The sequence below is a fragment of the Myxocyprinus asiaticus genome, chromosome 7 (assembly GCF_019703515.2).
Source record: "Myxocyprinus asiaticus isolate MX2 ecotype Aquarium Trade chromosome 7, UBuf_Myxa_2, whole genome shotgun sequence".
NCBI lineage: Eukaryota > Metazoa > Chordata > Actinopteri > Cypriniformes > Catostomidae > Myxocyprinus > Myxocyprinus asiaticus.
This window is the reverse complement of record NC_059350.1, coordinates 17,799,205-17,825,650: the sequence shown is the minus strand read 5'-3', so window position 1 is coordinate 17,825,650 and position 26,446 is coordinate 17,799,205. Positions and strand designations below refer to the sequence as shown.

The window sequence follows — 26,446 nt, the reverse complement described above, 5'->3', positions numbered from 1 at the left end:
ATAAACCCTGTGAAGACTTTTTAAAATGTACCTTTTGTGTTTCACGGAAGAAAGAAAGTTATACGGGTTTGGAGCAACATTAGGGTAAGTAAATATTGACAGAATTTTAATTTTTGGGTCAACCATTCCTTTAAAGCTCAAATTATTATAGCATTTTCTGTCATTTTAACAGTTTCTATTAGGGTACTTTATTTTTTTGTTGTCTGTGCCAAGTTGTGAAAATTACCTGTGTTGTAGTGTTTGGTGCAGTATCTTAAATCAGACTCATCCTTGAGGATGAACTGTGGGAGAGTTAGTCCGTCGGCTACCTGCACAGGTCCCTTCTCTTGCCACTCAAAGATGAGGTCGTTCATTGTGTAGCCAACTAGGAGAATGACCAAGATAAAGGTTTAGATTTTCTTTATATAAATGTATATACATTATGTTATTACAAGATACCAAATTGTACAAAACATTCACGTCTTTGTAGAACTCAATTAAAATTTGTGAACTCTATGAAATTGAATTCTATGCATTCTATGAAATCTCCGAATTGAAAGTCATGACATTATGTAAAAAGAACCAATATGGCAGCAGCCTTAACAATTAAAGGTCTGTTGTGAACACATTTTTTTGTATTTGTTTGCTTTGACATTGTTTTATACCACTGTTTCCAGCAGGAGCACTTTCTTTGTTCTAAGATATTTTACAAGAACATATAGAGTTTGATTAATGAATAAATGTTTTGTCGTTATCATTGAAATTGAACACAAAACTGAAATTACAGCAATTCCGACGCAACGTCAACGTCATAGTTTTGCAAAGTGTATGGTAATGGAGAGCGTTTTCTATATGCTCTGTTTTCAGTGGAGGAAAATGTTTGAATAAGTGTGGATGTGAGGCATAAACGGGGCGAAATTAATGGCTTTTCAAACATATTAGTGTTCGAAATGTATGAGTGTGGGCGTGGCCTAATATTTTAGACCATGCACCATACAGATTTTAGAAGAATGTTTGTTTTTGAGGCAAGGCCAAAAGACTGTTTGAGATAGCTCTCTTCATTTAAAGAGTACATTTACCATAATGCACAAAACTAGAATTTGACAAAATATTTTAATGTGAATTTTTATTATAAGATAACTTCACACAAACATTAGTGGCTTCAGTGGCTTTTTTGACTCTGAAATATATTTTGCTCCACTGGGAGACAGTTTGTTTTGTGCATGTTTCCTTCACATCACTTTTACAACTTCGACTTAAATTTTAGATTGACAGTTTACTTACTAAGTTCATATTACTGTGCCACTGATGTGATCTTTAATAGAAGAATACTTTAAATAAGTAAATAAAGAAACTAACTGATTTATTCTTTTATTTGGTGCCTTTCCCAAGGCTTAGACATTATTGCATCTTTGAACTATAGTCTACTGAGGCATAAAGCATGCTACCTACAGTGCATGATGAAAAAGGTGCAAGGCTCAGAAATTAGACAAATCTTATCACAAAGCATTAGCAACTTCACCAGCCCAATAATCCTAAAGGCTGCAACTGCATCTGCACAGGGAGGTGAATGATTTGATGTTGAAATGGTGGACATAAATGGAAATAAAACATATCATCAAGAGTAATCAGACACTCTTTTACTGACATGAACATGGCCTTTTTGTAACATGTGGCGATGAAGACAGATTTCTCATTACATGGGGGCTTTCATTAAAAGCCTTAACCCCAACAGAGAGCAGTCATCATGGGGGAGATTGAGCGAGTTGCTTGTTTTCAAGTCAACAGTAAGCTCTACTTTGACCACTTGATTCACTAATCTTAAACCAGGCAATCTGCACTTGAGCTGTAGAAAGATTGCTACTGTTACTGCTTGCTATAAAGTGGCCACAAAAATTTGGTACATGAATGCCATTGCATTAGATAAGAAAATAACAAACCAAGTAAACAAGTAATCTGCAAACAAATGACGGTAGACCTTTTCTCAGAACTAAGTTAACTTTTATTGGCCATTTTTTTAATTACATTTATCCAACTGGTCCCAAGCTCTCTTTTAGTGGATGTATGAAGTTAGTACCTCTCATGTTCACACATGTCCTTGCAGAATAAACATGGGACAAGATAGTTAAAAGTAATTAATCAAGTAAAACAAAATTTGGCTCAGAAAAGTGAAGTTAGTTCTGATAAAAGGTGTAGCATCACTTTCTTGCAGATTCAGCTTGGTTTGATATTTTGTTATCTAATGCAATGACATTCATACATATTTTAAATGTGGCTTAAGTGTTTAAACACTTTTTGGGGTCACTGAATAATTGCCTTTAAAAATGCAGTTCACATTTCAGACATTAACTTCTACATGATGATTTTACGTCAACAGGCAGGATGTCCACAGGGTACTGCCAACCCATGACATAATTTAACATGACCCTATCAGGTGAACACTAATGCCAAACAAGCTTCACATCAAATCAGTTGTTGACCTCATCCTGGCTACCGGCATAAGTTATATTCTGGAATGAGAAACACTGTCTGTGTTCTACACATATCTGAAAGAGGGGTTGGGGGAGTTATGTAACAAGCTCTTGATGAGAGGAGGTCATACGAGATTACTCACAACTCTCCAACTGCATTATGCACGTCTGCACATCCATGGGGAAATTTTTCAGATCCATTGGACATGAAAGCGTCAGAGTCAATCTAAAAATGGAATGAAAATGGCAGATTTTAGGAATCACGCACACATCTGGTTAAAAACATTTTCTTGTTTCTAATATGTGCTTTTCTTAAAATGGTAATGTATTCATTGCCCAAGCATATGTTTATACGTGCAAAAATGTAAATGCAATTCCAGGGAACATCTTCTGAATTTGTTATGCTAAAATCCATTGCTCAGACAAAGAAGGGAATCAAGAGGAAGAGCTGTGAGCATCTAAAGCTGCTTGAGCAGTGGGAATTCTGAACGGGGCCACTAAAGCAGAGAGACGAGTCTGACAGCCGCAGATTGGCCATGTTTTAATTACGCTCCTTGTCCCTCAGGGCACCACGTGGACTTCAGTCAGAGTGAATCCTCTGTCATCTCACATCTGCGCAACCTTCCGTCATCTCTCCTCAAAGCCCTACGTAATTGACTTTTCACTGTTAACTTCCCATATGCCCTCATGCTGCTGCAGTGATATTGTCTTCCTATGGCTTTTTAGGAACACTGTGTTTGAATGACACCGCGTTTACCCTGGCAATGACTAATTAAAGTTAGGTTAGGGTAATTAGGGTAACAAAGGGAAATTAAACTATTCTTAGCATTTATTCTTTTAGAAAAGAAGTTACCTACTCTAAAAAAATTTTTTTTCTTTTTTCAGGTAATCTAAAAAAAATTTGCTGTTTGGTAACATCAAACAAACTGGTTTTATTATTTTCTATGATCAAATCAGCCTGACTACATAAGGTTACACCAACAAAAGTCATTTTTAAGGGTCAGATCAAGTAGAAATAACACTTTAATGTAACAACTGCAAGGAAAATCTTCTAAAAGTGTATTCTACATGCTACTAACAAAAGTAGCTAACCAGATTTAAGCTAATTATGGGGGAAATATCTTTTAAAATATATACACTGGTGGCCAAAAGTTTGGAATAATGTAAAGATTTAGCTGTTTTGGAAGGAAATTGGTAATTTAATTCACCAAAGTGGCATTCAACTGAATACTAATTATAGTCAGGACATTACTGATGTAAAAAAAAACAGCACCATCACTATTTGAAGAAGAAGAAAAAAAAAAAATCAAATCTAGACAGGCCCCATTTCCAGGAGCCATCACTCCAACACCTTATCCTTGAGTAATCATGCTAAATTGCTAATTTGGTACTAGAAAATCACTTGCCATTATATCAAACACAGTTGAAAGCTATTTGGTTCATTAAATGAAGCTTAACATTGTCATTTTTTTTTGTTTTTTTTGTTGCCACAGTATGCAATAGACTAGCATGTCTTAAGGCCAATATCAGGTCAAAAATGGCAAAAAAGAAACAGCTTTCTCTAGAAACTTGTCAGTCAATCATTGTTTTAAGGAATGAAGGCTATACAATGCTTGAAATTGCCAAAAAACTGAAGATTTCATACAAAGGTGTACACTACTGTCTTCAAAGACAAAGGACAACTAGCTCTAACAAGGACAGAAAGAGATGTGGAAGGCCAGATGTCCAACTAAACAAGAGGATAAGTAAATCAGAGTCTCTAGTTTGAGAAATAGACGCCTCACATGTCCTCAGCTGACAGCTTCATTGAATTCTACCCACTCAACACCAGTTTCATTTACAACAATAAAGAGAAGACTCAGGGGCGCAGGCCTTATGGGAAGATATGAATCATGAATTCAATAGAATGAATCAGACTTTCCAGTGTATGAGAGAAAGTACAGTTTAGGTGAGCATGTTTAATTGTTGCCTCACCTTTCTTAACTGTAAAGCTTAATGGACCAACATGATCACACATCAAATGCTGCTTCTGAATGTTCCAAATGTACCCTGAAATTAGCCCCATTCTGTTCAAATGTCTTTGTCTATCCCCATGGTGCTACTGATCTCCGAAACATGGGTTGTGGTCTTATAGAAACCAGGTTGTAATTGTGTTCACTCTGCGACACAGGTTTAGGTCCTGTGGAAAATAAAAAGTAATTGCGTTCACATTGGTGAGCTTGATTCTGAGGTTGCATTTTTGTTTGAAAAATTAGTTGAGTAGAATTACTAAAATATGCATTGGTGTTGACTGTGTTACCTCATATACAACTTAAAATACAATTCACTTTTGGTGCCACCCTGTGGACATTTCACCTCAACAACAATTCCAGCTTTGTCCACTGGGGGTAGTGGTTTTGAATTTTGGTAAGCACAGACCGATTTCTCTAGCAGAACTTTCTTTCAACCTCCTGATGCCGAATTCACAGTGTGATCAGTCTGTATCCGTAATACAGGTGGCTGAGATTAAAACAGCAACATAGCATATTGTTGTGCTACACCACTACTTTGGCAAAAAAGTAGCTTGTTACTAGAAAAGACTATTTTGGAAACAGCTGAACTGTTGTCACGATACTGAACATTTTTGAAAAATTATTAGCATCTCTTCTTTTAGTTAGTTACACCCCAACACTGCTTGTTAGCATTCTCATCTGCTAGTTCTGAAGAGTCTTACCTGATTGAATAGAGAACGTTTCCATTATGGAATATTCTCAAGAGCTTGTTGTCTGTGGTAACCTCGTGGAAGTGCGCCCCCTTCTCGTTGGCAAAGAACAGATCAGGCTTCCAAATGGAGTCTAACATAGAGGGATCCAGGTCCAAAGAGTTATCCGGATACTCGCTGTAAGCTAACCGTGGGTCGTTCCACTGCTGCCGGAGAAATATGTTCACTCTGTAATCCTGTGAAAAAAGTGCAAAGCTTTACACCATTCAAGGCAAACAGCACACGAGAGGTGAAATAGGTCTCTCTGCCAGTTCTAAATTAAACATAATGGGTATATTCATGTACAAACATGATCAGCCACTGAAAGTTGGCTGCAAAATATGGAAATAAGCATCATTACTTAGATTCATGGGACAGTAATATGCTGTCTAAAATTTACAGACATTTAGCGCAGTGCTTGCAATTACATTGGTATCATTCATTGTGGTAAACACTTAAAATAATTTATATATGCTGATTTTCCACTGACTATTAAGTGTGCAATTCAGGGGGTCAAGGTTTGACTGGTTAGCATGGGCAGTCAGCCCCTGCTGATAGATTCTGGCATAATAGACTTCCAAAAATGTGACTCATAATTTTGGCTAAAAAAATTAGCCAATAAGCAAATATGGTTGCATGCAGGGATGAATGTAGCAGCATGCAGCTGCCATTAAATGGGAATACTAACAGATAGCTCTCTCCAGGTATTACAGACCTCCTGTTATAATGTATTTCAACAGTATGAGCTTGTGACAGGTCCTTTAGCCAGGGCTCAACATTAAGCATCATCATGTGCTTGTCCTCCGTACAAGTAAATTGGTCATTCACTTGTCCGAGTAAAAAAGTTATTCAGTCAAGAGCAGTGAGTGTTTTCTTGTTTTCTGGTTCTGGTTGTTTGATTATTATAATGACACACTAGACAACAGCAGGTCTATTAGCTTACATTTATACTTACAAGTACATTTTAATACAAATCTGCTTTTTCTCCGCTGTTTACATTCACTTTAGACATCACTCTCTGTGTTTACATGAATCCCTCACGAAGACGTGCATTTTGGTGGAATTTTGAAATGCATTTGCCCATTTAGGTACACATTAGCTCGAGCATTTTCAGAACACACGCACATGTTCAGCACACACATAAGCCACCTGTCAATCAATCAGGGCACAGCTGTTACTAGATCGCTTGCGAATTATAAAATTATGTGCTCTTATTTCAACAGCAGAATAAAAATATTAACTTTCTAATAAGTGACACAGGCCTAGGCTATCACAAATATAGCCGGTTATTGTTTTGTTATTAACCATTTAATCAGTCTACTTGTTCGGTCAGGCAAGTAAAATTCTCTTTCACTTGCCCCTTCAAAAATCGACTTGTCCCGGACAAGCAGATAAGCGTTAATGTCGAGCCCTGCTTTAGCTTTTCAATTGTTACCCATGGGTTATATGAGGTCATGTATTTTAAAAGCTTTTTTGACTATTAACACAACACAAGGCATGGTTATACCCAGGGGTGCCATCATGTGTCAAAGTAGTATTGACAAATTTTAATGCTGTGGTATAAAATGCTAAAATGAGTGGGCAACCTGCTATAAAATCGTTTTTTCAATTTTGTGTTCATTGACGTAAGCATATTACCACACACTTAAGTAAGTATATTTTTATGAATTTACAGTCTGTTACTGAAATCAGGAGTGCCTGCAGGATTTGTTCTCTGGGTATGCAGAGAAACCTGAACAATTAAAGAAGTGTACCCTTATTGTCTAGGGGGGTCCGGGGTCAGGCACCCAAGCTTAAATTTTGGTGACTTTGAAAGAAGCATTTTTAGATTATCTTCAGTATGTGTACTAACATTTTTGTAATTATTCGCAACAAAGCATTTCTAAAATACTTGTTCATGTGACACGGCACTAGTTGAAGTTTCTCAAAGTTACCTCTCAAAATTTAGCCTTTTCTTTAAATTAATTGTAGATACATTTTTTAAGTATACAGTCTACATTATCACCCTTTTCTTCAGTCACTTGTTTCCCAGCAAGACGTGATGCAATCATGTACTGACATACATTGATGTTGTTCTGGCAGATACCTTTAACAAAAATTTAAACAGGTAGTTAAAAAGATATATATATATATATATTTCTGTCATCATTACTGTGAACGTGAAAATGTGATGTGAAACCAGATTTTTTCATTTTGGGTTAACTATCCCTTTAACAGTCAATGCTCACAAGTTTGAAGTATACAAAATGCACATGTTAATATGAACATGTTAACAGATGAAATCCTAAAAGACGGGACCTTGTTGCTAAATAAGTTATGTTTACTGAAAGATAATAACATGTATATTAAAGATAGATTATAAAACTACATTTTGAATAGTATGCATGTATATTACAACACTTTTCTTGAGATATGGGACAAAACATGTTTAAAATCTTAGTTTTTATTTTTTAATACTAAATTATTTGAAATAGATATAGTTGTAGACAAAGGTCTCAGCTAACGAACGATGTAAGGGAACAGGTTTTTATAAAAACGCTTTTTTTTTTTTTTTTGAAAAATGACATTTATTCACTTCATAATTTGCATCTTACTCTCATTTGTGTCAACTCCGTCAGACACACCAAAAAGCGTGCTTTTTAATTTGATTCATCCAACTAGTGTAAAGTCTTTAATGATCTAATAATATTGTTCAGTAAAGGAGTTAAGTGATAAAATACATTCAGTATATATATATATATATATATATATATATATACATTTTTCATTTTTCATACTATTCTGAAAATTCTGACTGAGTTGATAAAATGTTATATTTTTATATCTTAACTATGTGTTGTACACTGGAGCCATCCCCCCCCCCCAGTTGATGATGCCTCTATAAACTAAACTAAAATGCCAAAATTGATCCCATAATTTTAACAGAAATTATAATAATGAGAATGAAGGAGTTGACAAGTTGAAGCTGTGACCGCAGAGACCTATACATTGTTTAAAATATGAAAAATATCAAACGTACCAGAACGTGTCCTACCGTTGCATTCACCATGAGCAGGAAGTGGGAAAGGGGTACTCGGAGTTAAAGCTGATCAGGACATTTTCTGATTTATTCAGGATTTTTTTCTAAATCTGATGGAGTTGATGCAAAGAGAGGACACATCTTTGATAGGCAGTTTTTTTTATGGAAAATATCATTTAAAGTTTTCTTAATGTATTGTTTGATATCTTACAGATCCCTACCTTTCATTTGATACTTATATTTATGAATTTGTTGCATTTTTAAACGCTTTGTTTAGCAGTTTAACATTGTGACCTCTTGCTGAGGACAGGTTAAGTTACATGTGCTTCCAAGTATAGAGCATGCATTTTAAAAAATTCGAATGAAATTATTTTAAAATATAAGTAAAAAAATGCCCTGAGTACACACATTTCCTTTAGATTTATTTTTATTGTTATGAATTTCTTTCTTTTCTTTTCTTTTTTTTTTTTTAAATACATTTGACTTTTGTATGTAAGACATGTTTTGTCCCTTATCTCAAGAATCAGTGACAGGTATTATATTATAGAATTTATATTATTATTATTATTATTATTATTATTATTATTATCTAGGCTTCTATTACCAGTAGGCTACATATAGCCTACTTATATTATTCAACTTGACTAAATCAGAAGGCAGAGTATACCTGTATAGTCAACATCAGATGATGGAGATGAGGGATGTAGCATGTGTTTAGCAGGGTGATGAACTCTGAAGCTCTGAGTAGTTCTGGCTGAATTACACACAAAGCATTTTTTGCTGTTTCTGCCTTTCTTGTCAAAAATGCTTTTTTATGAGGGACTGCCACGAAGTTACGAGACAAAACCAGATCGCTGCAACGTTGCACGCTTGAACTGCATGTTAAACAGGAGCGATTGTTTTATCATGTTGCTTGCTTGCAGTAATGCGCTATAACGTTATTGTATGTCGAATTAACAGGTTATGCGGCAGAGAAACTAGCGCGCGGCCTTCTTGAAGATTTTGTCTTAGAACTTCCGTTCTAGCGGTTCCATCCACCTTTTACATGAACGCGGAAGTGCTCCACGACTTGACTGTTTTCATTTTCCGGTCTCCAGTGTTTTCCCTCACATCGGCGTATATTTTTAGCAGGTAATATAATGTTTAAGGTATTATATTTGTTAAAATTGTAAAAAAAAAAAAAAAAACAAAACAAAAAAAAAAAACATGCTGATACTTCACAGAGTCGAGATGACCGTTTTTTATAGACAGTGCCTCACCTGAGTGTGTAGATGACATAAAGAGATGGTCTGAGTTTAGTTACGTTGATATAATTAATTATTCACAGCCAACAACTGCACAAGTTGAGCCTGAAATTCATTTTTACACTAAGCAACACTTAAATGGTTTTTGTTCTCCTGTGGATGGCAGTTATTTCTTGGCGTCTCGAGACAAGAAATACAAAATAGGTCATTAGAATCATCATGGCGCCGCCCAGTGGTTGCTCAGGAAAACTGTGGATATAGATAACTATGGTGTTGATGCCAAAGTGTAATTAGCTAGCAAAGTGGATTTACAGTTATAGAGTTGTCAAAAACTATCATGAGTATTTTAAAGTGTTCAGGGAATGTCATAACAACTGGAAGCAAACCGGGGAGATTTTAAAACAAGAGTGCTTCATTCATAAATACACAAGATCCTACCTTCAAGCTGTGGACGTACTGATATTCTTCTGTGCTAATGAAACTCCAAGACAACACAAAGTCATTAAAAATATCTCTGTAAGACACCTCTGACCATCTTCTCATGTCATTCACCTGTCGCTTTATAGTTAAGATAAGCAGATTTTGTGAGCATTAAACCGGGAGGAGGGGAGGGGTGACACTGTATTTACACACACACACGCGCGCGCGTGCGCAAAAGTGTGGTTTATTGTATATACCGTTTACAACAATTTGATGTGTTAAATCACATTTAAGCCTCTAGAAATGAAGTGTGGCAAATTAATTTTAAAAAGTACAATTGTAATTTTCTTTCATGTTCAACTTGCATGTGTAATAAGATGAGTTGTCACAGTTGGAAATTTCATATCAACTATACATTTGAACACAACTTATTAAGTTGAAACCTAAAAATTAAGCAGAATTACACGTATGTCTGAATGTGATCTGTAAGGTCCAGTTTAACTCCGCTGGTGTGGTAAAAACAGAAAGAGTTTAGAGTGGCAGAAAAAACACCTCACTAGCATTTACATGTAGTAAAGGAGTGGTGTAGACTCACACCTTTGTAAAAAAATACTTTCTGTGCTCCCACACATAATTCGTTTTGATCAACTCAGTAGCTTTAATACAAACAGGAAGTTAGATGACAAAATTCGGAAGAGCGGAGCACGGAAAAGGGGCGGGGCTGAATAAGGTGAATAGGTTTAATCTTTAAGTTCAGCAAATGTGCAACTTCCTTTGCTTACTATGCGCTCACACTAAAGCTGACAAGCGTCAAATGAACTGCGGAGTGCTGCACGAGACAACAGAGAGAGAGAGAGAGAGAGAGAACTTAAAGACAAAATTAAAACTCTAAATCCCAAAAAAGCATCTGGACCTGATGCAATATATATTTTTTATTAAAAAAATAAATTAAAAAAAAATCTCCCCTTTTCTCCCCAATTTGGCATGCCCAATTCCCAATGCGCTCTTGGTCCTCATGGTGGCGTAGTGTGGAGGCTTCACGCTGATCTCCGCGGCATCCACGCACAACTCACAATGTGCCCCACCGAGAGTGAGAACCACATAGTAACCACGAGGAGGTTAACCCAATGTGACTCTACCCACCCTAGTAACCGGGCACAATGGATTATTTTACAAACTTATTGAAAGTGGCATAGGAGGTAAAACCTATGACCTCATTATATCAGTGTATTATACTGAAAGCAAATGTGGCATCAAAATTAGTACAAAAAGAACAAGATTTCTTTCCCAGGAGCATGGAGTGAGGCATGGTTGCTGTTTAAGCCCAACATTGTTTAACGTTTATATCAACAAACTAGCATTCAGTCTGGAGAGATCTGCAGCCCCTGGTCTCACTCTACACGACTCAGAAATCAAATGCCTGCTGTTCGCAGATGACCTGGTTCTGTTGTCTCCCACTGAACAGGGTCTACAGCAGAACCTGGACCTGCTAGAGCAATACTGTCAGACCTGGGCCCTGACAGTAAACCCCAATAAAACTAAAATCACGACCTTCCAGAAAAGATCCAGATCCCAGGGAACACAACGAATATTCACATTAGGAAAATAACCAAATAACACACTCACCACACTACAATTATCTAGGACTAAAAATCACTTCCACTGGAAACCTTAACCCTGCAGTGAATGAACTGAGAGATAACGCTTGCAGGGCATTCTATGCCATTAAAAGACAATATAGAGATAGAGATCCTATAGAGATACCTGTCAGAATTTGGTTAAAAATTTTAGAATCAGTGATTGAGCCAATTGCCCTGTATGGCAGTGAGGTGTGGGGTCCACTGACAAATCCAAATCAAGAATTCACCATATGGGAAAAACATCCAATTGAGACACTGCATGCAGAATTTTGTAAATAAATAAATATTCTACAAGTACACCAGCACATAACAAATAATGCATGCAGTGCAGAATTGGGCAAATATCCACTAATTTAAAAAAATACAAAATGGGTAATCAAATTCTGGAAACATCTAATGCTCAGTGACCCCCACTCATACCATTATAAAGCCCTGCAATACCAGTAGTTGAGCAAAGAAACCAATCCCCTCTCTCAGCTGGTCTGAAGCTTTAGTCCTGATGCTTCACCAACATCTAATAACCCTCATCACACTGGAGACCTGGACCAGAACAACACTGCTAAACTAACTAGATTCATCCAAATTACAGCACAAATAAAAAAATCATATCACTTATTGGGAAACTCAAACACAATAACAGAGTAAAATGCAATGCTATCTGACCCTAAAAAGAGATTACACCATGGCAGACTATCTGTACACAGTGACAGATAAAAAAGTGAGAGCTACCTTCACAAAGTACAGATTCAGTGGACACAACCTCACTATAGAAACGGACAGACACAGGAAAACATGGCTGCCGCAGGAAGTAAGGTTGTGTCCATACTGTGATCAAAATAAAACCGAGTCAGAGCTGCATTTTCTAACAGCATGCACAAAATACACAACCACCCGGGAAAATGTTTACCACAAAATTAAACATATTCACAGCACATTTGACCATTTAACAAGCAATAAAATACCGCCCTTCTTATTAAGTGAATACAAGGAGTGCTGTGTGATAGCCACAGAATGAGGGGCAGTAAGTGAACTGACCCATGTCTGCATCTCCAACATACTTTGTCTCTTTCTAGTTTTTTAGTAATATTTTATTTTTCCTTTATGTGTAACTTAAAAATTGTATTATGTAACATTATCTATTTTACTTTATTTGTCAAGAATACACTGTATATTTGTTTTTATTGTATTATGTACATTGTTTTGCACTGACTTTGTTTTGCACTGTTTTATTTGTATGCAGCTCAGCTGTAAACGCTTTGGCAATACGAATGTAAAAATGTTTGTTATGCCAATAAAGCACATTAAAACTGAAAGAGAGAGAGAGAGCAAGAGAGAGAGAGAGAGAGACGCAGGAGGCGCCACTTTACCAGAGCTAAATATGCAGGTTAATGAAGCTGTACGAAGGAGAAATGTAGTATTGCCGAGCAATACTTAAAATTAAAGTAGTATTGCCATGGCAATACTGGCAATACTGGTGACGTTGGCTATGGTTATACCTCCAGAAAGTCTCCAGTTCAATAATTTGGCTTGAAGAATCATCTTTCTCATTAATCAGATCTGTTCTGGACTGCTGTATAATTTCCACTCTTTGCAGGAGAAAGCTTGCATTGTTTGTTGTGAGACACATGGCATCCAAGAAAAGAAAATGCATACGCAATGATTCAATGGTTCTTTGCTCAATATGTAAACAATGTCAGAATATATTAGCATTATGTATGTGCCTCATTGGGGAAGGGGGGCTTTTTTATTTTCTGTTAACCTGACTTGGAGACATATTATAGAATGCCATTACGTTTGCCTTCAGACACATTCTCAAACAACACACTATTTAAATGCAATTTTCAGAAACACAGTCAAAGCAAATTAATTTTCTGAGGGTAAAATCTAATGCAATATAATATGATATCATATAATACAATTTTATGCCATGTTTTTGTAGTATGTGCCTTGGAGCATGGCAGAGTTGCATATGAGTAATAAAGTAAAACCTCAACAATAAGCTTGGAGACAGATTTACGACAATGTGAAACTAATGAAAGCTGAAATAAATAAATCTGGGGAGATATTGCAGCTTCTGCTTTTTGACATCAGTGGTTCTTTATTCAAAATGTAAGGGTATACAAAAACACTATACTGTAGTCAGCAGTCTGAATGTGCCTGAAAGCAACTAGGACAAACAGCCACTAATAATGAATGGAAGGTGACAGTGCGTGGGTGATACAATTTCTAAGGCAGAAAGGCGGACAGAGAACCGGGCAGTTTTCATATCTTGTCTTTCTGTCTTTCTAAAACACTCGAAGAACTTCATTAGAAAGTCTGTGTGTCTGAGTGAATGAGAATGAGTGGTGGGATGAGGGAAAAACTCCCAACTAAGTGTCTAAACTCTACATGTGTAGTTCCTCGAGGGAGACTGGTGAAACAAGGTTAGTGACTTAGTAAACCTTAACTGTGTCAGATCTCCCACTTGTCAACAGCCTGGCAAATGTTGATTTAGAGCTGGGCGGTTTTTCTGATTTTTCAGTTGAATTAGAATTTGCATTTTGACACAATTTTTTTTTAAAAATTTTAAAGCGTGAAATTGAGATTTTGCCAAAAATATTGCAAATGCTAAAGTTAGATATGTTGGAAATCCACCAAAGGCTGAATAAGGAAGAGAAAAAGGATGAATAGCACTTGTCTTAATGTCGCTCCCGATCTGATCAGCTGCACGTGTGGCACTCCAAAGGAACGTGACAGATTAACATCACGGAGACTGATATAAAAGACAACAGTAATATTCCCAGTACGATTGTATCCACCTTATTTTGCAATGCGGAAGCAGCGGCTACATTTCCGGCAAATGTGACAAGGTTCCACTGGAACTGACCACAGTGTAACTAGAAGGTTATAATACCAGAATTTGGTGATATTGGCTTGTAAACTATAACACAACCACAGTTTTCTAACGTCAGCATTTAAGCATAACCTCCGATAATGCCTTTATTTATTTATTTCCAAATGCGATGTTTCATAAGCCATGCTGAATGCGAGATCTGCGTGTCTGTTAACTATACACTGCTAAGAAAGAGAGAATGCTCTCTGACAAGAATTGAGATGTGACGAGGAGGAGGGTGGGGCCAGGCCTTGAGTGCGCACGTCCGGACCCAAATCAGGCTAATCAGCAGAGGAGAGGGATAAAGACGAGCCGGATGTGGCAGATCGAGAGAGAGAGAGAGCCACACGCAGCTGCCGTGTGTGTCTTTATTTTTGTGTCTTTTTGTTTAAGTTTTCATTAAATATTACTTTGATGGTTTGTCCGGTTCCCACCTCCTCCTTTCCCATTTTAATCCCCTGTTACATTGGTGCCGAAACCCGGGAAGGAGGAGTGATGCGCTGTCGTGGAGTCCTTGTCACTGCCTTCTGCACAAAGGAGCAGCCGTGGCCATCTGCCTGGGGACGGAGGAGTCGCTGCCAGCCACCTGGATGCGGAGGAACTTCTGCCATCTGCAAGGGGAGGAGGGGCTTGCTGCCGGCCGCCTGGAGAGGTGGAGCCGCTGCCAGGGGCAGAGGGGCTCGCTACCGGCCACCAGAACATGGAGGGGCATTCCATCCACCAGGGGTTGGAGGACTTGCTGCTTTCCACCCGGGGAGGAGCGGCTGTCGTCCACCAGAGGGTGGAGGAGTGGTCGAGGACCAGGTGACAGCGTGTCTGGGAACCGGCGAGCCAATTTTTTCTCTCTCCTCTCTCTCTCATTGTTTTGCTTCGCCTCGCTCTTTCCCTCTCCCCTTTTCCCTCCCCTTGTCTCCCTCCCAGGTCTCGAGGAAGACGTGGAAAGCCTGGAACCCCGCCATGTTCCCCAGCCTAAGGAAAACGAGGGGTGAGTGTGACGAGGAGGAGGGTGGGGCCGGGCCATGAGGGTGCACGCCCGGGCCCCAGTTGGGCTAATCAGCCGAGGAGAGGGATAAAGACGAGCCGGATGTGTCAGTTCGAGAGAGAGAGAGCCAAACGCAACTGCCGTGTGTGTGTTTATGCTTGTGTCTTTTTGTTTAAGTTTTCATTAAATATTACTTTGATGGTTCGTCTGGTTCCCGCCTCCTCCTTTCCTATTTTAATCCCCCCCGTTACAGGAGAGTAAAAGGCGTTTATTATTTTGCCAAGATAAAACAAAATGCAGTTTTGGTGCAAAGAAAGTTGAAGCAGCATTTTCCCAGCAGCTTTCTCCTCTCTGTTTGTTTATGACAGTCATAATTAATGATAATAATATATCAACATTTATTGCCAGCCTGTAATATAAAGCAGCATATTAAGGTGCATTGCAATATTAATAATGTTAAATAATAGACAAATTATATAAAAAAAACAACGAATAAATCACCGTGAAACTGTTGAATCTCTATTCTGCACACTAATGTTCTCCTTTGCATGACACAGATCACTCAAGTGGCGAACATCTCTGCTCATGAAGCATGGCCTACTTTCATTATAGGTCAAGGTCAATTTATTTATATAGCACATTTAAGAGCAACTAGTGCTGTACATATGCAAATAAAACAATAACGGGATACAGAGGAATAAAAGACTAATAAGAAAAATAACACAAAAACAAGAAATTACCCATAAAATCCACAATAAACATTAATGTAAAAGCCAAGGAATACAGATACGTCTTCAGGCGTGATTTAAAAACAGGAAGGGAAGGGGCAGACCTAATGTCCAAAGTTATACTATTGCATAGTCTAGGGCCAGCAACAGAAAAACACAATCCCCTTTAAACTTTAGGCGACAGCAAGGTATTTGCAGGAGAAATTTGTCAGAGGATCTGAGGGTTCTAGGGAACTGTTGATAGCTCAGAAGTTCTGACAGATAAGAAGGGGCCACACCATTTAAAGCTTTAAAAACAAATAACAAGATCTTAAAATGGATCCTATATTGCACCGGTAACCAGTGGAGATATGCTAAAACCGGTGAAATGTTTTCCCTCTTCCTAGCACCAGTAAGCAACCTTGCAGCTGCGTTTTGAACCAACTGCAAGCGATACAGAGATGAGTGATTTAGACCCATATACAGTGCATTGGAATAGTCAAGTCTAGATGAGATGAAGGCATGGATAACTATCTCCAGATCCTTAAATGAGAGCAGAGGTTTTAATTTGGCTATTTACCTTAGTTGAAAAAAGCTACTCTGTTTTCCAGAATTAAGCTCATAGTCAAAAACCACACCTAGGTTTTTTGCAAAAGGATGAACATTTGAAGACAGAGTATCTAGGTTCCTAGTGATATCAGAGACAGCACCAGGAAGACCAAACACAACAACCTCAGTTTTGCTCTCATTTAATTGGAGAAAGTTTTTTGCAGTCCAGTATTTAATGTCCTCAAAGCATTTTAGAAGAACAGAGCATGAGTAATCAGAACTAAGAGGAACATATAGCTGAGTATCGTCAGCATAGCAATGATACAAAATATTATATTTCCTCATGATAGAACCCAAAGGGAGCATATAGAGAGAAAATAGAATGAGTCCCAATAGGGACCCTTGGGGTACCCCACAAGTGAGCAACGCAGAGGAAGAGGAAGAATTTCCAATCATAACCCTCACAGTCCTATCTGGGAGGTATGATGTAAACCAAACTAAAGCAGTGCCCTTGATGCCAACCTCATCCCTTAAATGTTTAAGAAGGATAGCATGGTCAGCTGAATCGAATGCAGCACTGAGATCGAGTAACATTAGAACTGCAGACCTACCAGAATCCAGAGTAAGTAATAAATCGTTCAACACCTTGAGAAGTGCAGACTCAGTGCTATGTTGCGATCTAAAACCTGATTGAAATTTATCTAGAATATTGTTACCTGAGACAAATAGGGAAAGCTGATTAAAAACAATTTTCTCCAAGATTTTTGATAAAAAGGCAGTTTAGATATGGGCCTGAAATTTTTAAGATCGGTCATATTTAAATTAGGCTTCTTGAGAAGTGGCCTGATCGCTGCCTGCTTAAGGAATGATGGAACACAGCCACTGTTTAAAGAGCTATTTAAAATGGCCAATACACTAGAGCCAATAGTATCCAGCACCTCTCTAAAGAGCCGGGTGGGAATAACATCAACAGAAGAGGTGGTAGGCTTAATCTGTTGGACTATGTCCATAAGCTCTGTTAGAGATGTTGGTTCGAACCAATCAAACAGAGCAGAGCAGGTGAAAAGTTCAGAGAGGTCGAGACTACTAATAGTCATACTAGATCGTAGGGCATCCACCTTACCCATAAAAAAAATCTAAAAATGCTGTACAAGTCTCAGGTGTAGCGTCAAGGCCTGAATTAGTAGTAGGAGAGAAGATTTTAGTTATTGTATTAAACAAAACTTTGGGATTATGAGAATTATTTGATATTACTTCAGAAAGATATTTGTTTTTTTGTTGCATCTTTTACAGAATATTGGTAAGCGGATGGAGCGTTTAGATGTCACATTGCTGCTTTGTCAAAATCGTACCAGCTTTGTCATCAACTTGGAGGCTAATTCTGTACTCTGCACATTTGGGTCTTTGCTGTCAGTGTGGAGGCGCCCGACAGGACCCGTGCAGCACATCTGCGATCCCTCAACCCGCTGCAGGCCTTCAGTGGCTCCATTTCAATCTCCAAACATCTGCCGTGTGATTGCCTGCTCAAGCAGGACTCACTGGCATAAAGTGTGAATCTGCACCCATGCCAGTAACCCAGCGATAAATCGTATCTTTATAAAGGCATGTGAAAGGTCCGTGACTTCTGTTGCAGACAGATTGCTCAGTCATTGCACTCGCTACTTTGGTAGTGACTATTGAAACACTTAACTTACATGTTGTCAGCCTAACTGTTGGCAACTCTAAACCTTCATGTTGTCAGCAAAACTCAATATGAACAATGGCCAAAAAAAGGCAGTTACAAGCAAAAATCTCCAGATATGATAAACCACTCATCGATATGGAAAGAAAATCAAAAACTATTAGTTTAATGTTGATTAAATGCAAAACATGAGCAAGTGACCCTGTCATATACACAATATGAAGCAGCTAATAATCCTGAGATTGCAACAGTCTCTGCTCCCAGACCAGTGATCAATTAGGTTTCTAAACCCTTTTTTCTTATTATTTGCTGTACTTAGCTGAGTTGCTGAGCTTTTAATATCTTCAATATGTCCAGTACATGGACAGGCAGATGTGGCAGGTTCCTAATTCATGCATGTCTTTACCAGTGTTGGGTAATGTTACTTTTAAAAGTAACTCTTTAAAATATTGCGTTACTCCTTAAAAACTGTAACTTAATTAAAAGGTTCATTTTTATGGAAAATAAAGCGTTACATTACTTTTGCGCTATTTTTGCATTACTTTTTTCTCACAGCCACTGTCTCTTCTGCTATGCTATGCATTCCATACAAATAAGCCATACATTCCATACAAGAGACATTACAGGTCATGCTTGCTACTGTACAACACTCATGTCAAAACAACACAAGTATTTAGAAAGTAGGTCTTCATGTCATATTTATAATAATCAATGACATGAATATACATGATTTGTTTTTCCATCAACATGGCAGCCAATATGAATAATGAATAACCACTGTCTTACCTAAAGCAATATAATAATATATAATAATATTTTTCACTTAAATCATCTCAGTGCACGCTTGTTAAGAGTTGATCCACGGTGCGTACAGACACCACTGGTTGACAACTTCAAAGGCATATATTGATACAACTTGAATGGAATCGTATTTAAAGCTACCAAAATGTCATAAAAACGTTTTTGTTTTTTTCATGAATCAAACTACTTGTTTGTTAAAACTAAAATGTAGAATCTTTTTAGAAACAAAGACATTTTCTCTGCATACACATTCGATGTAGAACGTTGCTCCCATTCTCCCAGTTACTGGGAGCTGTAACATGGAGCAGTTCAGCTGCATAAGTTAGAGAATTGAGTGAGTATTTCACCCTGTGCATCATGTCATGGCCAGTGGAAGACTAGTCTTATAATCCCTCTGCTTAAACGCATTTACTGATTTTTTAATGCAGTGTGTATTAATATATGAATCAATCGCATTTCACTCAACTGAATGTTGACTTCATATTACGCTAAAACACGCAATTTTCCCTGCTTGTATAGCAGGCGATGTCTGTATCTAAAAGATGACTGGCTCTTTTACCTGCAAGGCAGGACTTCCTTTCTACATCCATTGACTGTTGGGTGCTAGAGCTTCTTTGTTGGGCGTTCCAATTTCTCCCATTCATTTAAATAGAAGTGACTCATCTCTGCTAAATAGCCTCACATACCAAATGATATAAGTATCTTTAAGATTGTATTAATTCCAATAATATCGAGTCTTTCTGATAGAAATGTAAATGTAAGCGTAGTTCTAGCAGGAAGACCTTGGAATTCATCTATCAGGCATCTCACCCATCACAATACAGCTCTGCTTTAAAAGCCGGACAGCTGTCTCTCATTGTTCGCATACTTTAGTGTTTTTACCCCCCCCATCCCACCCAAACTCCACCTGTTTAAGTCCCATCATGGCCGGGGGTAAGCTCCGCTCCCCTGCCATCATCGCCTCCAGCAGGATATGACGGTTCAAGCAGCATCTGAGCTCTGACCGTAGGTCAGTATTAATTTGTTCGTATTAATTAATTTGTATTAATTCTCAAGTCTTTCTGACAGAAGTAGTGCTTATGGATTAGGGAGATAATAAATTGGAAAACAACAAAATTTCAAACATTCCCAGGTTTTTCAGAATACATTTCTGAATGACATTTGAAATTTTTTGTAGCTCAGCCACATATTTCCCTCAAATCTTTCTTTATCCTGCTAAAATCAATTTTATGTTGGTTTGGTGCTAGTCTTGTTGGTGGATCAGCATAGCCATGATGTTCATCAGCAAAAAAAAAAAAAAAAAATGCTGGTCAACCAGCATTGTCTTTTTGCAGATGCTAGTAGACTAAGTAAGTCTTGCTGGTTAAACTAGAAGCCTGGCAGGGACACAAGCACACCAGCATCACATGCTGGGAAACAGTAACCATAACAAAACATACTGTATGCTTGTAACTGGTCTTTTCAATAAGGCAGCCTTTGCTTTTCATTCAAATGAAATGTGAATGGTGGTACATTATCATTATGAAGAGGGCTGTTCATCAGCTTTCCTCCATATGGGAACTAAGATCTTTTAATGCAGTGTTCTTTGTTCCTGGATGTTAGGATTACCGCATGGGCCTAATGCTGAGAGGAGGCAATATACATGAGCCAGATATTAAGGGCAAGAAGTCTAAGAAGGGTAGCTATAATCCATATGTGACATATGGGAAAGCCTATCCAGAGAAAAATCCTTAGCCAGGGATAACAAGTTAGGGGGATATTGTGTACTGCACATGAGTACTCTCCTCAAGATAGATTTAGCTGAAATGTGTATTGTTTATCAGATGCACTTGAGACTGTAATTGAGAGAACATGGTCAGAATGTTGATACAATTCAGTGAAATAAACATTCTTGATACACTTTAACAATGCCATTTAAGTTAATTTGAAATTAATGTGTTAAAAATTGAGAAACATTGACGGATTTGACAAGTAAGCATTTAATCAAAGCAACCTCCATTTTCAAACGCTATGAGTGATTTGGCCAACTAAGATGATTCTGATGGTGTAAAACAGCTTTAAGAGTCTATCCTCTCTTTACTATAGAAAATATAGTGGGGCTAAAAAAAATAAAATTCAAAAAAATCTGGAATTCAAAAGTTAGAAATATTTAGGAGTTTGAAAAGTTGAAAAGTTTTTTAAAGAAAAAATAAATAAATAAATAAAAAATACAAAATAAGACATATTTAAGATTCTGTACTATTTCTAGGTCACTAATCAAAAACATATTTGTGACATTGACCTTGTTGACATAAAAGACCAGACTTCCTTGCTTCCATTAAAGCACACAAGATGCTCTTTGAAACATTATCAAATCTTGTTGGGATAACAAGATCAGGTAAACCATCGGGTTTGCATAAGCTTCATTAAAGCACAAGAGGGACATACCAAATACAAAAAAAGATACATTTTTAAATTCAACTTTCACTTACATGGTTATACTGATACTATATTCTGTAATGAAAAAAAAAAAACCTGCATAAAATAAAAAATTAAAAAGTAGATGCATTTTTACAAATGGACTCAGACTTTTAAACCTATGCATTTAAAGGCTTAGAGAAACAATAAAATTAGTTGCTTGTTAAAGTTGCTGTCTATGTTTGTAAAGGCTGGATAACACTACTAGATTTTTAACATCAATTTTAGTCCCGATTTGCAGTCGGGCCGAGTCAGTGCTAATGAAAATAGATCACATGGGGCCATGAAGCTCAAGAAATGGAGATGGTGAACAAGCACTCAAGTAAACTTTTAATGCCACTCATCTCCAACTCATTTTGCAGTTTCTAGAGGCCATACTGGTCACGTGGCGTGTGTTTCTGTGTGAGTTTGTGATCAGATCAGATCGAATTGACTTGACTGTCTGGTAGTGTGTGATCCTTAGTCGTTTAGTGTGTGATGCCCAATTTTTATCTGCAGCCATTTACAAAGTCGATAAGTTTATGAAACCTAGTGTTTAGAATCTGTTCAGATTTTAAAAGTCGTATAATGTAATCCAGCCTTAAAATGGAGAAATGCTCTCTCAAACCACAGCTGGGCCCTGATTCACAAAGAACAGCTTGTTTATTTGAATAAATGATTAAGAACTTGAGAGACAATTTGAAGGAAGGAATATTTATGAAGAGAAGGAGACCATTCTGAGTATAGTCAGACATACAGTAATTACTTAAGAGTGAGTGTGCCATCTTGGTTCATAACTTATTCAGAGCAAGCTGAGGGAGGAAGGCGATAGGGCTCTCTCAGTGTGTGTTCATATGTGTGTGACAAGCATTTGCAGTCATAAAGTGAAATGTTGGGACACTTGTAGAGAGCTAAAAGCACATCTTCTTGTTCCTACATGTAGATCTGGTTTGTAAATAAATGTGTAAATAAAAGCAACAGTACATGACATATTTTGGGTTTCATTGCTGGGCACACCTGCAGCCTGTGTCAATTCAACCGTGGTAGCATATAATGGACAAACAAGATCCCTATGGGAAGAACTGCAAAAGTAAGAACAATATCTACTCTCTGGCACTCACTTGCTGATTGCCTGGAGGATTGAAGATATAACTACCTGCAGTCAACTACCACAGACCCCAGTACAGCCAGGCTTGGGTGCCTTCTTAGTCTGAACATTTATCCCTTCTCTTGATGTTATTCCACCCTTCAGTTGTTGCTTACCTGCATTTTTGTCTCCATCTCTGCTTGTGTAAACCCCTGGTGTTAACCTGAACTGCACTCATCACAAAATACTTTTTAAGCTCTTTCCAGGTTCAAAATGAAGCTAATGAACACTGAAAGTTTCTTGGAAAGCACTAAGATGTGTCACTGTGCTAGCAAGCATGTAAAGCATTGCATTCATAATGCCTCTGGCTCACCAAACAATTTCACAATGAATTCCTTTAGACAAAGATAAGGTTCTGGGTAATTTAAAAGCTTAATGTGCTCATTAATCCATCATGTTGGAGAACTTCACATTACAAAATGACTCCCAGCAGCATGGAGCTACGGAAACACGTTTGTGTCCTCTCTACCATTTTCAGCTGGCGGACACTTAACAGTGTCCCAAGGTCTTGCTCATAATCTGGATTTAGATGTAGTACGACATGCATGCAAGTGGAAATATTCACTCTGTACAAAGCAGAAGCTCTTTTAATGTATGCTATACCATTTCCATTAAGTCTGAGCAGCAGATTGTAATGACAGCCTATAAGTGCATTAATTATACCCTGTAAAAACAATCAACACAGTGCTGATATTATTGCTATGATTTATAATGGGTAAACACCACTATGGGGCATTTGTGGATATGTGCACGGAAAATCATGCATCATCTCCGGATTGTTAATACATACCATAGTTGTCTCGGCAATGGAGCCAAAGCTGTTAATGAATATGTTGCATGATACATTCACAGGTGGACCTGGAGAAAGAGGAAAGAAATAAGTCATAAATAAAACCTCTTTAAAGGTACTATGTATTTCACTGATAAGAGAGCTTCAAGTTTTATTTTATTTATTGTGTTTGTTTTGTTTTGTGTACATTGTTGTACACTGATGTCGGCTGTTAGAGTTTTTTCCCCATCATTTAAGCAGTCATTGGTTAATCTGTGTATATACATGCACATGTGAGCGCATGACATTTCTACTTTCACTTAAATAACCTTTAATTCACACTTAAATGTATTTTGTTGGAATTCATGTTTAGCTTTAAAAGCAATAGTGTCAATTGTTTCCTCTTATTTGCATATTTTCTGCCACAAAGAAAACTGTCTTTGATGTGTTGCTGTCTAATCCATGTTCACTACATGTCCCCATTACCAGTAGCTGCTTTTCCACTATTGGGCCAGTGCAAGCCAGGGCTATCTACTGGCCAGCCGGGGCCAATAGCCTCAGACCTTGAGACCAAATTTGATCTGTGTTCCCACCATTGGGCCAGCAGCGTTGTCCTAAAACCCGCCCTTAATACGCTGCCCTGGTGTCAACACACCCCGCCCATTTCACAAGCAAGAATCTCAAACTGAGGTATCATGTTTTCTAGAATATCGAGTTCATGTTGTTTGTAAAAAAAAATAAAAAAAATAAAGAAAAGCCCCAAGTCGGCATATTGAAGCCCTTGAAGTGACAGTGGGAATGCAACTGGCCCTGCCATGCACTAGCACGCCCTCATTTGGCCTGATAGTGGAAATGTGGCTAATGACACGTACTGTGACAGTAAGTGGAGGAAAGTGTAGAGGGGATATTTGGGTGATTTGACTGACTGTTTATGACTAAATCTTTACCTCTTCACTAAAAATATTGCTGTGAAGAAATAAAAGCTATTGATGTATTATACATCTGTTTGTAGCACATCTTACAAGGCTCCATTCATTTATCATTCACCATCATTCTCCATCATTCCCTGCTCTGAGTATTAGATTTTTCCAATGTGCTGTCCTGAGCCTTTCCAAACCCCCTTTTACTTTGACATTTATGAATAAGTGCCGTCTGTAAATGAGCTTCCGAGGGGAAGTCCTTTGCCAGTTTAATAATTAAAAAAATCTGGGGCTGATTAATGATTTTGGATGGTTTGGGATCAATGCCACTATGTAAGTGTATAATGGAAGAGTGTGTTCGGGTTCATAAGCAGAAAAGTCTAGAGACAACTGGAACCAGGATCTGTGCAATTTTATTACATAATCAGTTCACAGCATGAAACAGAATATAGAGTCCCATTTGCGTCTGTTCTGTACCATATACAAAATAAATCTTAAAGGCAAAATGACCATTTTATCTTATCGTTTTATAGTTAAATAATCAAAAACAAGAAATGGGCAGCCTATTCCACAAAATATCAGTAATTAACCACTAGAGTAAACAAAGAACAATATTTTCATTTCAAGGAGAAAAGGGAGTAAAACAAATAAAAAAAAATAAATAAAAATAGGGAGAATAGCTGTGTTTGTACTACCTTTAAAGTTGGGCCTAATTCTGGCATCATAACCTGAGGTTCTTCCCATGAGCTTGTCGAGGAAGTCAGAGGGTGACATGGGTGCTGTTCTTCCTCTGGGGTTTTCCTGTTCTTTTGACGCTACCAGACTGTGAAATAAAAAGAGAGATGAAAAGGGGGCAGATTTTAGCAAATCGGCTGCGACAGTCAGCAAGGCTACAAATTTAAGGAGTTATACTAATGTCTTCTGACATCACAATAAATATTCAGGTTTTCGATTTGAGGCATTACACAAGGCTTTAGAATAAGCAGCCCTTATTTACCGCATGTAATGTTTGAAGGAAGTAAGAAAGCAGGATCTAGGTGCAACGTGATGTTTAATAAGAAATAAATCAAAGTACAAAAATGTCCTGGTTACTTTCGTAACCTCCGTTCCCTGATGGAGGGAACAAGACATTGTGTTGATGTAGTGACACTAGGGGTCACTCTTGGGAGCCCCAAACACCTCTGCTTTTTTGAAAAAAGGCCAATGAGAATTTGCATGCCACTACCCCGGACATACAGGTATAAAAGTAGCTGGTATGCAACCACTCATTCAGGTTTTGTGCTGAGGAGCCGAGACCAGGTCCCGGCCATTTCAGCAGGTAGTTCAACGTTGTGGCAAGAGGGACACAACGTCTCGTTCCCTCCATCAGGGAACGGAGGTTATGAAAGTAACCAGGACATTCCCTATCTGTCACTTACTCGACGTTGTGTCGATGTTATGACACTAGGGGTCCCTATACAAAACGCCACAACTATCTGAACCTTGTTACGTGAACTGGTGGTGTGTGACGGGCAGACTGCTGCGTGCCTCGTAGTCAGCACACCAGGCCGTCATGTAACCTCCCCCAGCGCTCTTATGAGCATCGAACGGTCCTTCAGGAACAAGTCAACTGCCCAACGATAGGGAGAGGCTAGCCTAGCAGAGGCCTCTTTTCCTCTCTTTTCTCCCCAAAAAGAGTGGTATTTGTTAACCTACTGGGAGCCATAAGTGTCTGCGTCAGGGGGTGTCCCTCCCAAGACCGCGGAGACCACACCCTGCCCAGAAAGGGGGTGGGGGGGGGGGTATTTTGAGTGTAATACGTCACATGGTCTTACCGAGTCTTGTCGGAAGTATGTCATGTGGAGAGGTCCCATGGTAGGTCCTACCCAAAGGGGGAGGAGTTTCTACAGAGCATGGCAACTGGGGGCAGAGCGGCCTCTGCCCAAGGAAGATGCAGTTTACCAACAGGGAAACGATTTTGCGGAAGATATCACATGGGGTCGCCTTCGGGGAACCAGCACATGTGGAGCACCTACATCAGTACAGGATCTCATTAGCGCACGTACTGGGCCGTCAGTGAGTTTCTCCGC

At 38.3% G+C, this 26,446-nt stretch overlaps 1 protein-coding gene across 2 annotated transcripts in view; it reads right to left on the bottom strand.

Moving 5' to 3' along the window:
- Positions 1–26,446, bottom strand: part of glra3 (glycine receptor, alpha 3) — a 91,800-nt gene that overhangs the window by 26,839 nt on the left and 38,515 nt on the right. For both annotated transcript variants that reach the window (XM_051702954.1, XM_051702953.1), the window contains exons 2-6: positions 25,073–25,200; positions 23,479–23,546; positions 5,164–5,387; positions 2,594–2,676; positions 227–364 (exon numbers count right to left, since the gene is read on the bottom strand). In XM_051702954.1, coding sequence (XP_051558914.1) covers positions 227–364; positions 2,594–2,676; positions 5,164–5,387; positions 23,479–23,546; positions 25,073–25,200 — 641 coding nt within the window. The remainder of the gene's footprint in view (positions 1–226; positions 365–2,593; positions 2,677–5,163; positions 5,388–23,478; positions 23,547–25,072; positions 25,201–26,446) is intronic.